General features: G+C 41.5%; 1 protein-coding gene across 2 annotated transcripts in view; it reads left to right on the top strand.

The window, feature by feature from the left end:
• Plce1 (phospholipase C epsilon 1) overlaps positions 1-18,545 on the top strand; it is a 286,564-nt gene that overhangs the window by 142,461 nt on the left and 125,558 nt on the right. For both annotated transcript variants that reach the window (XM_027407429.2, XM_027407428.2), the window contains exon 4: positions 16,666-16,982. In XM_027407429.2, the coding sequence (XP_027263230.1) occupies positions 16,666-16,982 (317 nt within the window). The remainder of the gene's footprint in view (positions 1-16,665; positions 16,983-18,545) is intronic.

The raw sequence follows: 18,545 nt of genomic DNA, 5'->3' as shown, positions 1-18,545 counted from the left end.
ATAGTGGTTGCAGAAAAAGGACTAGTTTAGAAAATTCAACATCACTGGAGAGAAAATGAAATTTAATGAAAAATACAGTTGGTTAAGAATGGGGCATTTTTACTACAACATGGCATTGTTGAAAAAAAAAAAAAAAAAAAAAAAAAAAAAAAAAAAAAAAAAAAAAAACCTCCACATCTGAGCCAAGGAATAGCTTCTACCCTGAGTGCAGGCGTCTGAGTGCTTCTGGTGTATCTGGCTCCGCAGAGCAGCTGGGAGCAAAGCCTCTTTGGGTCTGACATAAAGCATAGATCTTGCCCAAATGTGGAAAACCTTTAGGGACGCTAAAACCATTAGGGATCCGTAACCCTGACTTGAACCAAGCAGAATAAACAAACCCCTGCCCAAATTGGAACTCGCTGGACGTCTTGCAGAGCCATCCAAAGGGAAAGGCTGGAGCCTCCAGGGTCTTTGAGTGGGTTAACATCTTGTTTCAGTCTCCCAGCTTGGGTTTGATGAGAATGGGTGTGCCTCACTCTGTCCTTTAAAATATTGTTAACAACTCAGTTCCAACCCACCGATGGTTGGAGCTCTGGACCAATAACATATGCTTCATTTTCTTTCTGAAAATGGATGTTAAAACCAAGTTAGACCTATTGGAATTGTGATACAAATTCCGAGGTTGGAAAGACTCCAGAGAGCATTCACATTTTCCATGGATGGAGTCTTGGTACATTCCCAACCTCTAATTCTATTTTCAATATCCTTTGTCGGTCTAGTCAGCTTAATAGTTTAGTTTTCTATATGCACAATAGAGTGAAACATTATGGATGTCTCTCCCTAACCTAACTGGTATCATTTTCAGAATCTGGTAACCCCATTAAAAAAAAAGTAAAAGGAAGGAAGGAAGGAAGGAAAGAAAGAAGGAAGGAAACTGAGCAGGCAGTTTGGAGAGTTAATTTATCAATAAATAGTCACTTCAGCGCCTGCTGTGGGCTATAGACTATGTCAGGGACTGTTTGGGGACAGTGGAGAGATCTGGTTAAAAAATAAAATAATGTAATCCCCTGATGTTCACAGCTGATCATAAGGTAGAAGTGAGGCATTTAAACAAAAAACAAACAAACAAACAAACACAAAAAAAACAACCAAAGCACAGAGCAGCTTGGAACTGAGCCCTCAATGATTACAGACCCAGGGGCTCACAAGAGCATGGTTTGAATAATGCCAGAGCTACACTCGGCTGTCACCCTGGCTCTGATTGACCTGTAGGAAATGGGTGTCGTATAGTACAGCATGGACAACATCTCGGTATATCTGCTCAGACCCTTTTAGCTAAGGATGAAACAGCAGAGAACAACACTCTTTTCAGTTCCGGGAACTGGCAATTTAGTTGACAGAGAAATGACCGTGTGAGCAAGTGATTACGTTGTTGTGTGATATAGCAAGGCAAAGATCAGTGGATAGGAATGTAGGCCTTATAGGGAGCTTTAGAGAGGGTAATAAAATAGAGGTGACATGAATATAGGGGACGACTATTTGGGGGAAAAGAAGAGGACCAAAAAGAGAGGGCAGGGGGTGGGAGGCAATGGAGGAGGGCAATTAATTAGAACAAAGTATAATGGCATATATATTTAGAATGACATATATTAGTAATATGAATATGTTTATTATAATAATATATTTACATATAATGTTACACATTACACATAAATATAATGATTATGTGTAAATATGAGACCCTTTGTATGCTAACTTTAGAAGTAATTTCAAATTTAAAAACAAAAATATTTTGTACATTTTTAGAAAGCATATGAGATATGATAAGACTCCCAAATGTACTAACAGAGTTATCTGAGATCACTTAATTTCTCTCTTCCTGCATTTCATCATTTTAACCTGTAAAATGGGCCAGTGTATATACTCAGCTTAGAAAGTACAATGGGATAGCATAAATAGAGAATATAAATTGATAAGAATACTGTCCCCCAATGTGAATATGGAGCAAAGAAAACACTCAGAAATAGGAAGAACAAAGTTTCAATAGTAGGATGAGTCTCAGGGAGTGGATAATAGGGTCAGGGTTTCCAAAAGGATGGAATATACAGGGCCTTGGGGAAGTCTCTGGAGCTGTGTTGGATGCTAGGTCATAGAAAATCTCAGGAGAACAGGGATTTGAGACAGTCACCCTTCCTGGATCGTAATTATCATCAGAGCTTATCTCACCCATCCACACCAGAATCTTCCATAATTTCAAGAGATACACTATCGTCAGCACCTTCTGTACCTTAGGTCTCTCCATCTGTCCAGAAAACTCAGCTGTGCAATGTTGTAATTCCTTTTCTCCTGCTCTAACTCAGTCCTGAGTGGGGAAAATTCATGGAAATTGCCTCTCCAAAGAAAAAAGAGAACAAACGGGAAGAGAAGAGAATGGGAAGAAGGGATGGGAGAAGACAAAGGGAGGAGGAGAAGGAAAGTGAAGGCAAATACACAGAGATTGCACTGAAGCCGACCTGTTCCAGAATGCACAGAGACCAGAGATCACCTTATAAAAAATTGACTCAAGTCCTAGCCTTGTCAGTGGAGTCCATTTGTAGAACTTCAGCTTTTCTCTTCTCTGCTTCAGCCTGTACATATGGCCTTGGAGAGAGTAAGCTTGCTGCCATGCCAATATGGCTGCCATGTCACTTCTAGAACCTTCTAACTTGCCCCATGAAGTATTCTAGGTCTTTGATCCCTTTGTCTACCTCTATTCCACTCTGTCTTGAGTTCTAATCATAAGCCCAGAAGGTGGTATCATCAACTGGTTGTGGACACTTTGCCCACTTTACTTGAATCAGCTTTTGAACCATTGATCTAAGCTAATCAAGCTCACAGACTCCTAAACCCAAATCAAACAATATACCTACCATTTATTGACTTGGATGCTATGCACCATGTGTAAGTGCCATTTATTGACTTGGGCACTATGCACCATTCATGGTTCTAAATGCCATACCAACACCAATCCTCTTGGAACTGGAAATGCAGCCCCAGAGCCAGCAAGAGTCTCTGACCTTGTGATCTGTCTTTTTGTTTTGTTTTTTGTTTTGTTTTGAAATAGAATCTCCAGATGAAAACATTGTTTCATTCTTGTTTATGTTATTTCATTGCACACCTGTAATCTTCTCTCCCTTGCCCCTGTCACCAATCCCTCTGTCTTAGTTTCATGATCTGCTTTAAAATATTCCAAATTCCCTCCACTGATGAAGTGATCAGAGTTACTCTTTGCAGCCCGGGATCTATAGTCAACAAGTATGAGACACACTCCGAGTGGCCAGAATGGAGTTCTGGTGAACTATCACCCTGTAGAGGAAGCAGGATCTGGTTGGAGGGTCCCTTCAGGTGAAAGGATCAAAAAATAACTAGATCATATTGACTAGCTGTCAGAAAACATATAATCTCCCGGTCTCTTTTATTTTTACTTCTGTAAGTATAGACCAAAAGGAAATCACCCTGAAAGAAATAGGTGACTAGTGAGTAATTTGCACTTTAGTGGAATGGAGGAGCCAATGTGGCATGGGTGTATTAATGAGCTGTTTCATCATTTCTTAGCTCTCATGTGCTTAAATTAGTAAATATTAACATGTGCCCAGGATGCAAGACGAGACCTGCCTGATGTTTATACAGAAACATGCAGGCCTGCCGTTATTGGCCTGGTTACTGTGCCATTTCAGTTACGTTCTGTGTAATTCTCAGAGCAACTGTGTGAGTCACATTGCAAACATGAAACCACTGAAACCTAGACACTTTAAGTTGGTGTCCCTATAGGTGTTAGTTATGTACAGAGACTGGGGAAAGGAAAGAGAGCTTACGTCTTTAAGCCTGTTATTCAGAGCTATTCTCTTCTTGCTCCAAACCTGATTGTTCGAGTCTACAAACTGAAGCCTATAGTTAAGCTCAGTAGGTACCCATATTTTGCATGGTTTTTGGGCGTTCTATTAGATGACTATATGTGATATCTCTCATCTTCAACTGTGAAGTATAGCCTTGGAGAAAGTAAACTTCCTGAGAAGAATCTGCCAATATGGCTGCCATGTCATTTCTAGAACCATCTAATTTACCCCATGGAGGGCTCCAGGTCTTTGATTCCTTTGGCTGTGTCTGTTCCACTCTCATAGACACACATAGGATATGATGATAGGTGTGAAGAGCTCAGGAATATTGACTTATACCACCTTTGTGGTAATGTTTTGTACTCTTAGCTAGGTGTAACAGGAAGTTTCTAGATGCGAGTCTTTCCCCAGAAAACTTGTTTCAGGGTTAAAGAACTAGAGAATGGTCAAGCAGAACTTGAACTTGGGTCTGCCCCACTCTGCAGCCCACATTCTTTACTTGATAAGGAGGCCTGCCCCTCCTGCTGGTAGAAGGAGGGGCATCTGTCATGAGTGTAGGTGCCAGGATTCTCGGGCCTTCAGCCTCGGCTTGCACAGTGAGCAGTGGCAGCAATTCAGCAGGGACTCACAGACTCCAGATGCTGGCAATCTGGACTGTCCGCATCCAGCTGGAGGAGCCAGCATTGTTCTTGTGCATCCTGCTCAGGCCCCAAAGACAGACGCCAACAGCTGTCTTTTCAGATCCGACACCTGTTTTATACCAAATCAGAAAAAACTAACTTCAGGAAGGAAGTGTGAGGTCTCCCCCAGACTTGTATAAATGGTGTTTTCTTCACACAGTTCACTGTGCTGCCCTCTGTCTTCCTACTGCCTGGCGTTGCCATCAAGAACATCATCTCACAGGGCCAAATGGCCTTTCTGGGCCCCTACACTCTGATCTAATGGGAATTTTATAAACACCCCTCTTGCTTTTTCATAGCACAGAACAATCAGAAGCTGATGTTAAAAGAAGGGGGAGAACGTTAGGGGAAAGCTGAGGCAGTGGAAGGAAAAGTACCAGCCCTTGAGACAAGAGATCAATGAATAGATACAATTGTGATCTAGGGCATGGAAGAAGCTATCTGCTTGGCTGTGATGGTTACAATATACAGCGAGCCTTCTTAAGATAAAATAATGATGAACAGAGGACTGAGAACTATGACTAGGTGCCCCATAAATTAGTATCATGGCTCTAGAGTTAATAAAAATAAAGTCACAGTAGTGACCTAAAACAGGATTCAAGCAAAGACCTTGGTGTTAAGCATTAAGTTGTAGATTCCAAAGTTTCTTCCACACAGCAACCTTATAATGACCTTAATGTGTCCGGTTTGAGGTTCCTAAATATATCATTTTCAGTTAAAGTTGAGTTTAGCTTTATCAGTAAAAAGCTTTTGCTTAAATCATCAAACATGGTCAAAACATGGTTGTTGCATAATTCAATGTAAAATAGTCCTTGTCTGTTACTTGAACACTTATGTTAATTGGGGTGAAGTCACATAATAGGCACCCAAAGCATATAGGACTTATGCATCAGGTTAGCAAGTGAGGTGCAGCAGGTCTTCTGACCTAGCAGTTTTGATTCCATTTTCATTCAAAAGGAGGAGTGAACAATCTTGAATTTGTAGATAAGTTAAATTCTGGTGCCCAAACCACAGAAATTGTTAAAAGTACGGGCTTTGGAGCTACCCACATCTAGCTTAGAATTCAGGTGCCTCTTCTCACTGTTTATGGATATTTGGACAATTTGCTTGTCCTCTCTTGAGTTTGCTCAGTTAGATGATGGAATACTTATCTTGCCTTGAGTTTTTGCAAGTAATGTGCTTAGTGCTTAGCTGAGCAGGATATGCCATCAGCACCATTATTGCTGCCTTTGAAGGGAAAACAAAGTCTCTAGGTCCATATACATTTTTCTCATTAAACAACTTTGACCTATCTGAAGTTTGGTACACGTCATTTCTGCAATGATACATTCTGCCAAAAATGATCCTCGTGGTTACCCTTTTACTCTGTAAAGCTATTTTAACTGATGCTCATTGTGAGAGGTGGAAAATGTGAGGACAATCACAATGATGATAAAAAGTTTGTGTTTTGCATTAATATAAAGACATGTGTTTCTTTTTCAAAAAATCATAATTTTTAAAACACCAGCTTGTTTGTGGTTTGAAGTCATGATTACAGTTGCATCTCCTTTTGCTTCCTTCTTGTCTAACATCAGGGCTGAGTTACACCCAAAATTGCAAATAGACAATAAAAGTTCTTCTCAGCTTGAAATTAAACTTGCAGTGTTATCATATCAAAATGAGTATAGACTTGAGCATGAAATCCAATACCATTAGTATACTCATTAATAAAATAATAGATAAAACCCACACAGCCATTTCAATAGGCACAGAAGATGAATCTTACAAACTCTAACATCCTTTCATGAAAAAAAATAGAAATATAGCAAAGTTCTTCAAGCTAATGAAGTACATCTATGTGAAATCCTCAGCTAACTCTATACATGATGGTGGAAAATAACCAATATATTTTGGATATATATATATATATATATATATATATATATATATTTGTTTCCTCTTTCACTGTGACATGTAATATAATAACCTCAAGCAAATTGCTTATCACAGTGTTACTTATAATATACAGCATGGACTGTTAAAGAGCCCTTTTAAAATTAAACATAAGATTAGGTTTAGAGTCAAAGAAATGTGCACTGTATGGGGTTTTTTGGTTGGAAAAAATTATGTTTTCATATTTTAATTTTATAAATGGTGTGTGTATGCATGCGCGCACGTGCGCACACACACACACACACACACACACACACACACAAATCAGTAGAAATTTGAGGGGGTAGAATATTGACCATTTTAATTCTGCTCCTATTTGTCTTTGTATTTTGTAGCATGCCTTTCTTTGGGAAGCAAGGACAACAGTGTGTTTCCTTAATGGGAATGTTACCCTGTAGTTTTCTCTGAGGGTTTTCAGTCTAGCAGGTAGTTTTATCTAACCATCTTTTAACTCTCAATCTGGAGATTCTTTTTAATTGATGACGCTTCATTGACTTCATGAACTCATCTTTGTTAGGGGAGGCTGCAAACAAGCCAGACACCTTCATCGCCAGATTGACTTTGTTACTCTAAAACCAATGACAATAAGCAAAGGGGAAAAGTCACACCAATTTACTAACCTTTCTAAGCCTCTCACTTCCCTGTTGAAGCAATTTTCAGCTCTGCCTGAGAGTTAGTGTTTTTAAATCAATGCTGTGTCTTTTATAAAAAGAAATTGATGTCCTTCTCTCTGTGTCTGATTTTATATAATTGGAAGTGCACCATTAGAGATGTACAGTTGGGAATCTGAAGTTTAGCTTTTGAAAATAAAGTTACTGTTTACAAAATTCACTAAGTTTTTCAAAGGGAAAAAAAAGAGTCTATACAAGGTTTTCCTACTTTCTTCCCTAAGTAAACTATGTTTAAAAAGCAGCATTTAGTCATTCATTTAATGTATGAGTGTCTTGCCAGCTTGTGTGTCTGTGCACCACGTGTGTGCCTAGTGCCCAGGAAGGTCAGAAGAGAATACTAGATCCCCTGGCACCGGAGTTACAGACTGTTGCCAGCTGCCATGTAGGGCCTGGGAACTGAACCTAGGTTCTCTGTAAGAGTAACAAGTGCTCTTAATTGCTGAACCATTTCTCCATCCCCAGCAATATTTGCTGGAAAAAATATGAGCACCCCCAAAACTGAGCCAGTTTTTGGTTATAAGAATATTGGAGTTTTGTCCTCTAGATAAAATTTTCAGAAACCTTGTAAATGTGTTTTGTAAAAAAAACTGTTATTTGTGTTATTTTTTTAAAAACTAAGCAGATATGGACAGATATGAAAACATATGCCTACCATCACAAACCTCCCTGCCCCTCAACGGCATCATATTTATGGTTTTCTGTTTACTCTTTTCACATAAACTCATGAAAAAAATTCAGTTCAGTACAGACTAATTTACCTCGCTCTGTATTTTTGCAGGAATCTCTGTTGGATAAAATACTAGAATTAGAATGGCTAAGGATGCATGCTTATGACTTTGACTTTCAAGCTGGGCATAGCTCCTGCTGTCTGCAGAGTGGGAATGAAAGCCATAAACCGGTTCTCCTGGGTTGTGAGCTGATGTACTCTTTAAAGTTATAGTTGGAAATTAGAGAGACAGAATCTTCTAAATCTGGATTCCATAAGGCAAAATCCAACTCTCCAACCTCATTCCTTATCCAGAAAAGGGTGTGTGTGTGTGTGTGTGTGTGTGTGTGTGTGTGTGTGTGTGTCTGCATGTGTGTGTACATGCACACATGACAGAAATACACACACTCCATAGGAAATCAGGAGACTGTGTCTCTTCTGCTAAAGATCCTTTTAAAATGCCTGGTGCAAAACTGGGCATATTTTGAGTCAGAGCAAGGTTAAAATTCTATCTCCACCTCTTTGGAGCACTGTTACATTTAGGAAAACTGCTTCCCATTTCCTGTTTCTGCTACATAGTCTATGGACTGGAGATTACTGCACCCATAACATGTTCTCTCTGAGAATAAAGCATGTCATGTAATGCAAAAGGTTGTAAGATTTGGGAAGCAAGGGTTAGAATGGGTGGCTATTATTATTTGAGATGCAAAAAAGGATGACTGTGGGGGTCCCTGCAAATGTCATGACAGGCAGAGAAATGAGCCATGAAGAGGTAAGAATGAAAATTTGGTTCAGCTTGAATTTATCAAGCCAAATCAAACTTTGGGAGTCTGATTCCAGACAGTTTTTTTTTCCTTGCCAGTGTATTTAAACACAATACAATTGGGAAGAAAATGTCCTGGTATAGTACAATCTCCAATGCAAAATGAAGCTTAATTATATCAAAACTCAACTCAAAGTACATATCACTTCCTCCAGGAAGATAGGCTCCGTATTAACTTAAGGGCCTAGGGAAGGATCTGGTGTGGTCTCAGTCATACATACATACATTGTAGAGGTCATTTGGACTATTAGTCATCTCTGATCCAGGTTGTGGGAGCTTGAGGAGAGCCCCTGGGTAGACAGATAATGTAAGGGTCATTTAGACTTCTTGACACCACTGGTCCTGCTTGTGAGAGCTTGAATATGGCCTGGCCTTACAGATAACAAGGATCACCAGGCTATTCATCACCTCTAATTCCAAGGTTTCTGAATAGAAAAGCAGGTTTTACATCCTTTCCTTTGAGAGGCCAATCCTGCATGCTTAACATTCCTGGTTTCCATGGTGATCTGTATGTGCAAGGACCTTCATGCTCCCAACAGATGACCAAGCCAAGAGTATCCTGTGTGGCTATGTTTTAATCAGTTTTGTAGAAAGTGCTACTACCATTTTGGTTAGAACACACTCTGTAACACTATACCTTCCCCACCCTGTGTACTGCACTGGGAGTATGTTGAGCCTATAAGGCATCAAAGTCCACCTCCACGGTGACACACTTCCTCCAACAAGGCCACACCTACTCCAACAAGGTCACGCCTTCTATAATGACACTCCCTATGGACCAAGTATTCAAACACATGAGTCTGTGGGAGCCATATCTATTCAAACCACCATAGTTTCCTCACAGTATAAGATTACTTCGGAACTCTGGATGATCATACAAAGCACAGCAGGAAAAAAACCAAATGCTTTCACATTTATTAAGAAAAAATAACCAGCTGGGTGTTAGTGGTGCACATGCCTTTAATCCCAGCATTCAGGAGGCAGAGGCAGGTGGATTTCTGTGAGTTTAAGGCTAGGCTGGTCTACAGAGAGAGTTCCAGAACAGGCTCTAAAGCAATACAGAAAAACCCTGTCTCGAAAAATGGAAGGAAAGAAGGAAGGAAGGGAAGAAGGAAGGAAGGAAGGAAGGAAGGAAGGAAGGAAGGAAGGAAGGAAGGAAGGTAGAAAGGAAGGGAAGGAAAGGAAAGAGAAAGGAAAAAAGAAAGGAAGAGAGAAAGAGAGAAAGAGAGAGAGAGAGAGAGAGAGAGAGAGAGAGAGAGAGAGAGAGAGAGAAAGAAACCAAAGTGAGAAGTGGAAGTGGTCATCGTTGTTTCACCTTACCTTAAGGCACTTAGGTGGGATCAAGCGTCATTGGTTTTTGTTTTGTTTTGTTTTGTTTTGTTTTGTTTTTGTAAATGAACCCCAAATGTAGAAAATTTCTACAAGGTACTAGATGGACAGATTCATGGAAATCACTCATAAATTTAGAAATGCGTCCCCTGGGTCTAAATGGGTGATTCAGCTTATTGTAGACTGCCTTGGGAATGGTTCTAGAAGACAAAGTCAGGGGCTGATGATCACCACAGAGGAAGAAGAGAGGAGCATCCTTCCTGAGGATGCTCCTCAGAGTAATGACATCTCACAAGAGAAAGGCTTGATGGGCCCTTCCTATCCCCCAGGTAAGATGCTACTTAGACAGATGGTGACACCCAACTGTAGGGAGACACTCTAACCCCGCCCCAGGTAACCTGAACATGCCCGTAAGGGCGGGGTGAGGGGAAGTCTAAGGTGTTGTAGGATAGGCTTTTTAAGAGGACCGAAGACACGTGGACGCTCTCTTCTCTCCTTCTGCTGGCCCTGGTCCCAGCTCCCTCCTCCTCGCTTTGGCTTGTGCTTGGCTGGTGTATCTGAATAAAGAAAACCTATGCCCTATTGACTGCTGGTTGATCACTAACACCCAACCATCTAAATGCAAACATATTTGTTTCTTCATAAGCACGCATGTATTCTGGTGCTTCCTTGTTTGTTACAGTGATGCTCATCTCTCTTAAAATAGACTTCAGCGGGTGGGAGGTGGTAAACTACTGTTTCATGAGCAGACACAGCCACCACTGTTACCCTTTCCATCACCTCTCCACAGATTGCCAGCACTTCTTGGAACCATAAACTTCACAAAATCTGAAGGTCCCAGTGGATTCATTGCAGATAGCTGAGGGCAACAAGAGACACTGAGAAGAGACACTGATCCCTCTGTAAATGATATAAAGACAGACAGCAAGGCTGAGGAGGGCTGCTGTGTAATAATAACACATCATATATCCCCCATGGGATTCTTAAAGGCTTTGAGAATCCCTGCAGTTAAGGCAAGAAAGAGCCTCTTGGGCTGGAGAGATGGCTCAGCTCTTAAGAGCACTGGTTGTTCTTGCGGAGGACCTGAGTTCAGTACCCATATGGCAGGTCACAACTGAATGTAACTCCAGTATCAGAGGATCTAATACTGTGTTCTGATCTCTCTAAGCACCAAGCATGCACACGGGACACAACATATATGCTAGCAAAGCACTCATATACACAAAATTTAAATGACTACATCTAAAAAACAGTTTAATAATAAAAAAGAGCCTCTTTGCCTTTGTTTTAACCCACTCTTTCCTGTAAATTATTAATGGAGAAACCATGCTTTGTATAAATCCAGTATAGATCCTTCAGACAGATCTGATGTTAAACAGGGGCCATTCCTATGAACTCACAAAGGGCCCGCCTGGATTTCAGCATGCTGCAGTGTGGTGCTTGAAGAGGTGTTTCAGGCTGACAGAGGAAGAGAACTCTCTACCTTCTCGGCCACAGCCTCATCTTCAAAGTCAAAAGAGGTTGTTTTATCTAATCGCTCCGAGGAATAAGGCAAACTAATTGGTTTATACTAACCAAAATCTCTTGAAATTCATCTATAAACTGGGATGTCAAGGTGACAACATTCTGAATAATAAGGACATGGGGTCTGAAGTCAAATAGACCCTGTTCAGATGACATCTCTGACTTCCTACTGATGTCACCTTATATGAGCTACAACTATCCTGAGTCAAATCTGGATGCTAACACTGAATCTCCTGGGGGATGGTGACATGACTCAGCAGGTAAAGGTGCTTTGCCACCAAGCCTGATGACCTGAGTTCAATCCCAGTGACTCACACAGTGGAAGGAGAGAACTGACTCCTGCAAGTTGCTCTCTGACCTCCACATGTGTGCTATGGCACACACACACACACACACACACACACACACACACACACACACACACGTTACCATAAATCTTTCTGCCAAAAGTCGCCTGAGCCCCACCGCCACGTGTGCGCTTTACGCCAGCTGCCTGCCTGAGTTAGGACCAAATGAATACACAGAAACTTGTATTAGGTTCAAAGCTGCTTGGTCAATGACTAGGATTCTCATCTGTTAGTTCAGTCTTAACTATCACAAATCTATGTATTTTATAAGACTTATTTTATCGGACGCCTTATTGGCGTCCCTCCTTGCCAGAGGATCACGTCGTGCCGCTGGAGCAAGAGAGGAGGGGAAAGAGATATACTTCCTGTTTCCTCGCTGAGATATGACTCCCCTTGCATGTCACTTCCTGCCTGGATCATCACTTCTCTACTACTACATTTCCCAGAATCCTCTTTGACTCCTAGTCCTTGCTTGCCATTGGCCAAACAGTATTTTATTCAACAATCAATAAGATAAACATACAAAGAAGTACATTCCCATCACACACACACACACACACACACAGTTAATTAATTAATTAATTAAAATGTAAATCTCCTGAATTAATCCATGGAAAGCACTTAGTATAGAAAGATTTTATTTGAACAGAGAATCACAAATTGAAATTACTGTGTCTCCATATCTATGTATGTATGTATGTTTGTATCTATCTATCTTTCTTTCTTTCTTTCTATCTACCTACCTATCTTTCTATCTATCATCTCTCTATCTTCTATTTGTAACAGGAAAAACTCCTTAAAAACCATTTCCAGATAATCTATAAATATTTTCACTGCTTCAGGACACTTTATGTAAACTTCATTTACATTTTAGTAGAAAATTCTTCCCCTTCTCTTTTCCTTTTCCTTCCCTCCCAGTCCCTGTTTCTCTTTCTGCCTTGCTGATGCTGCTAATCAAATCCAGGACATGCTGGGAAAGCACTCTACCAGCAAGTCCTCTATCACTGGCCATGGACAATCCTTAGCTTATATTTACAATCATAAATTTGGAATCCTTATGTATCACTATGTAGTTACTGCCCAACTTCCGATATAAATCCCACAAAAAGAGGAATTGTACTTGCCTTTTTCTCATTATGTATTTCTTCAATTTTGTATAAAACATGGAAATATAGTAGGGTATAATTAAATGTTTGTGAAATAAATGAGTATTCTCCTTTAAAAAAAAAAAAAAGAAAGAAATTACTGTGTCTCATGGTGCCCATGTCTGGGCTGTGGTCATATCTGTATTCAGCAGTAGAGTGAGCATTACAGAAGACACGTGCCTGAGAGCATCTACTGAAAGCCAGGTAGATAGTCTTGGGCTTGGTTTTGGTCTTTAAGCAAGAGACCTGTAGTTGAGGCTGGCCTTGAGCTGTAGATCATCCTGTTTCCAGCCCCCTAAAGCTAGGGTTATTACAGGCATGAGTGGCCACACATAGCTGAGGTACCATAATGTGATTCACCAGAAACTTTGTAAAAACATTTTTGCAAGAGAAGATCTCCAGATCCCAGTGGGCACACAGATGAGTGGGAAAGACAAAGAGCCATGAGCTCCAGGTCACCAGTGCACCATCAGGTTGTACAGAGGGAGACTGGACTGATGTACTGATGAGGTTGAGGTGGGGTGGGGTGGCCTGTAAGGCAGAAGACTGAATAGCGGGAGGGCCCAGCAAGGCTGAGAGAAGGGGGGGGGATATAATACCTGTTCAAAGTGTGGGAGGTGATGGACAGAAGCTTATGTCCCACGAATACTTATGTGGTGTTAACTTGTGAATATATAAAATCCCCCCAGGAATCCGGCTTTCAAAAAACCCATGCCAAAGCCTAAATATATTTCAAACTTTGCAGCCTTGCTTTGTGTTTTCTTTGGGTGTGATATCATAAGACCATTAGATTTATCATGCCTGCCCTGATTACATTCCTCTTTTCTTTTCTTTTTCTTTTTTTTTTTTACTGTTTTGTTCTCATCTCCATTACTGCCACTTATCACTAGATTCATCATCCTAACAGTGATTCATATCTCAAGATTGTTGTTTCAAATATATCATCTTACTTTTTTTTTTTTTTTTTTTTTTTTGGTTTTTCTAGACAGGGTTTCTCTGTGGAGGCTGTCCTGGAACTAGCTCTTGTAGACCCGGCTGGCCTCAAACTCACAGAGATCCGCCTGCCTCTGCCTCCCGAGTGGGGGGATTAAAGTTGTGTGCCACCAACGCCTGGCCTCATCTTACTGTTTTTATATATTCTTTTTTCATTATCTCTTCCATTATGTATTATACAAGTCATTATTTCATGGAATTTATTGTTATTTCATTTCCTCTATAGAGTACTTTATTTTGAAATCATGTTTTCTAGTTGGGTGCTTCTGGGAAAAGTTCCTGTATGTGACTAACTTCACTGTACATAAAATATCTGTACCCAAAAACTGTCCCTGGCATCTGTTCTGGTTTTATTGTGACTCAATTTCCAGGAAATCTAGTCATTTTCTAAACTATTCAAAGAATTGAACTGTGAGCCCTCAGTGGCTAGATTCTGGAATCTATGTTAGACTTTGTAAAATATGAGCTTAGATGAGCCAAGTGGTGGTCACCCCTTTTACTACTGTAGATTTGTGATAGTTTGGTAGGGGAGACAGATAAAATGAAGTCCTCACTAACCTATCCAACTTTTAAAATTAAACAGATGGTATCATGTGGATATGATAGAATTTATAGGGAAGACAAAACAGAAATTTTTTACCAGGAATGTATTTAGAACCATCTAGCTTTGTATCAATGGAGGGCAAAGTCACTGAAATTGTAACGATTTTACTTCCTTTTTTTTGAGATGAGGTATCACTACTCACTGTGAAGCCCTGGCTGGCCAGAAACTTGCTATCTCCTTTAGGCTGACTTTGAACTCATGATCCTCTTATCTCACTTTCTCCAGTCCTGGAATTGCAGATGCTATCCACCATGCTCAGTGATTCAGAGGTAGAGCGGTTTATAGGGATACACCCAAAGATCTCCTGAACTTCTGCAAGAGAGATTTAAAAGGAGTTAAAAAAAATACACTAAAGTTTGAATGTTATGGGGCTCCTTCTATGACTGTTGGCTGTCCTTGACTATAGGTTGGAGTCTAATAGTAAGGTGTCATCGAGAAGACAGGTGGATTTTATCTTAACAAGGACCACTTAGACATGTTGTAACAGGAGGCAGAGATGGTTCTGGATGCAGAGCATATCATCCTTCCTGCATCAGTGTGAAAATATAAAGATGACCCGGTGGGTCTGCTAGGAGGGAAGACACGAACAGGATGGAGATCATGGACCGTTTGGATCCCATAGCAGTGTTTCCAAAAGAGGCTCCAAGGATGCTCGTCATACAGAATGATGCAATGGATTGTGGATAAAATGTGGGCAGTACTGCGTGAAGATAATGTAAACGGGCCCTTCAGAGCCTGTACCGGTGTGTCTGAAGTATCTCCAGGAAGACAACTGCGACATGAATGCTTTAACCTTTCCCAAACTTATATAACCACAAAGCTGGCTGTTCTTCTCCCTGGGCTAGGGGTGTAGCTCAGTTGGTAGAGTGCTTGATGAGCGTACCCAAGGTTCTGGGTTTGAGCTCCAGTACTACATACACGGCTGTAATTACAGCACTCAAGAGGCATGGGCAGGAAGAGCAGAAGTTCAGGATCATCCTTAGTGAAATGGTGAATGGCTCAGTAAATGAGTGGGTCAGTGAATGAGTTAATTTGGGCAGGTAGCTGAGAATTAGATTAGGAGGGTATCAAAGTAAAGAGAAAGCATGTGTGTCAATGTTAATGAATTGTTTGGAACCTAGACACCACTGTGTAGGGAGACACTGTAGCCCTGCCTCCTAGTAGCCCCCACAGGTGTACCGGGACACGCCCATGAGGGCGTGGTCAGGGGAGGTCCAAGATGACGCGGGAACAATTCTTAAGGGACCGCATACACGTGAATAGCCCCTTCTCGCTGGCCTGGCTGTCTTGCTGCCCCTGGCACACTCTGGCTTGCGTTTGGGCTGGTGTTTATCTGAATAAAGAAATCTTAGCCTTACGGACTAGGGATCATCTTTGAGTGCACGCATCTCGGAATAATCTACACCCCTGCCGTTGGCACTTCCCTCTATCGTACCCATCAGCCCCTGTCCTGCAGCCTTCTGCCACTTTCTTGTTTCCAGTTGTAATATGAAATAACATTGTTTATTTCAATGTGTCCCCTTGCAACCCATTTCTTTCTTAACTTCATAGGTGCTTCTGTTCTTGCAAATTCCCACATGAACTTCAGTGAAATAGAAGTTTTTGCAGGTGTGGGGATGGTAGACTATACCATGATGCTTTGGAACTGTGTGTACCTAGTCTACATGTTGACAACAAATAATGCACATAAATGTGCAGCCTTCTTCTGTCTTCAAAGTGACCTGGCTGTGCCCACATTCAACCTTACTTATCTCAACTCTGATGACTAACCAAGGATGATGAAGTGGATAATGATCTATAGTTTCATAGGGAGCTTGTTGGTGCTGATGTGATAAATTAATGCAGCTACTGAAGGAAGATAAGCCCCTGCCTCCACCTCCCAGGGATTCAAGATGGCAGATGTGAGAAAACTCTCTATTGCAAGCATGGCAGTGTAGAGCTACTCACTAAGCAAAGGATTTGACTGAGAAATCTACAAGGTTTTGACTGGCTTTTTGATAGGGATCCTAGCCTCTGTATAACTCCAAATTTTGTTGCTTTTTTTTTTTCCCTCTCAGAACGCCAACTGGGCACCTCTATGGCCAATTCCAATACTGTTCCTTCAAGTTCAGCTGGGATCAGCAAGGAGCTGATTGATCTCCAGCCCCTCATTCAGTTCCCAGAGGAAGTGGCCAGCATCCTGACAGAGCAGGAGCAGAACATTTACCGGAGGGTCCTGCCCATGGACTACCTTTGTTTCTTAACCCGGGACTTGAGTTCCCCTGAATGCCAGAGTTCCCTGCCCCATCTCAAAGCGTCCATCTCAGCATCAATCCTCACTTCTCAGAATGGAGAGCACAATGCCCTTGAAGACCTTGTGATGAGATTTAATGAGGTAAGGAACCACTCAGACATTTCCGTATTTGAGCCACCATCCATGGTTCTTAAGCGTATTTATTGTCTGGACTTTGTCTTTTTTTTTCCCTTTTTTATTTAAATTAGAAACAAGCTTCATTTACATGTCACTCCCAGTTCCTTCACCCTCCCCTCCTCCCCTGCCCCCTACCAACTCCCTATCCTGTCCCCTTTCTGCTCCCCAGGGAGGGTGAGGCCTTCCATAAGGGATCATCAAAGTCTGTCTTATCTTTTGGAGCAGGGCCTAGTCCCTCCCCTGTGTGTCTAGGCTGAGAGAGTATCCTTCTATGTAGAATGGGTTCCCAAAGTGGACTCTGTCATTGATAACTCTTCTACCTATCTGTCTGTCTTGCTTCTTCCATGATGACCAGTTTTCTTCCCAAGCCCTGAGATTGCCACCACACTATCTTCTTAATTCTCACTGCATCCTAGCTGTCTGCAAACATTTCAGCCCCCAGACTCCCCTCTAATGTTTCTAAGCAATGTTTCTAAGACCCTAAGACCCGTGTCTCAGTTGTGAGCTTTGGCAGCATGAAGCCTAGCCATGTCTATCACTTCTCCTTAGAAAGTTAAAAGACCAGTGCCTGGAGTTCTTCATATAAGGAAGCATGGAGCTAGTTATGGAGGGGTGTGAATCACTCCACTCCCCAATCTGCACCTATCAAAATCCTCAACCTTAGAAAGTCACCTTAAATTTTCAGAGAACATGCCAGAATTTGGGAACCCTGAAGATGGATCTTCTGGATGGCATCCAGGGATGGGGAGAGATGGGGAGCCAATGGCTGGCATCACTGTCGCTTAGGTCAAAGAGGGAGTGACAGGAAGGAGATGCAAGTCTTGGTCTTAAAGCACCCTTCTCCCTTGGTAATGTGCCCCACATCCATAGTTTACTTTTTTCTTGTTCTACTTGTAGTTTTAACTTCTTTTTTCCCCAATTATTAAGTTACAATTTTTAAAGATGGCTATTGTGGGTTCTTGGTTGGTTGAATTCCACAAATAGCTCAGTTTCTGACTTGGGTAGCTAGTAAGTGCCATCTAATGCTAAAAGGGCTCTCATTGTGGGTCATGTGTATCTCTGATTGACAGAGGGTCAGTCAGCCTTTGTTATGTGTGCCCTCCTAACTCCTGGCCTCAGTCTGCAGCCTCTATAGTTTGCCAGAAAAGACCCTGTCAATGGTGGTAAATATTATTGATCAGGATGATGCCCAGTAGAAAAAGAAAGCGTTAGGAGGTTGAGCCCAACTGGCTCCATGTCCAGGCACATCCCCAATCCCATTCCTCAGAGAGAAGCCTGTGTCCAGAGGCCCAGGATGCTCACGAAGACAATTTTATAACCTTGGGGAACAGCTTTCCTATGCAACCAACAGGAAAACCTGGGTGTAAGGACAGTCACTGGCTCAGATTACACAAGGGATGGGTGCTGTTGTGAGATCCAAACCCATATATTCTGGGCTTTCGCCTCTACAGTGTCCTGCCTGTCACCTGCCTTGAGGGTGATACTTGCTGTAGCTGAACTTTCCATCCCAGCTCAAACTAAAAGGGA

This window comes from Cricetulus griseus, chromosome 3, assembly GCF_003668045.3.
Source record: "Cricetulus griseus strain 17A/GY chromosome 3, alternate assembly CriGri-PICRH-1.0, whole genome shotgun sequence".
NCBI lineage: Eukaryota > Metazoa > Chordata > Mammalia > Rodentia > Cricetidae > Cricetulus > Cricetulus griseus.
Note: the sequence above shows the minus strand (reverse complement) of the source record. Positions and strands in the feature narration are given on the sequence as shown.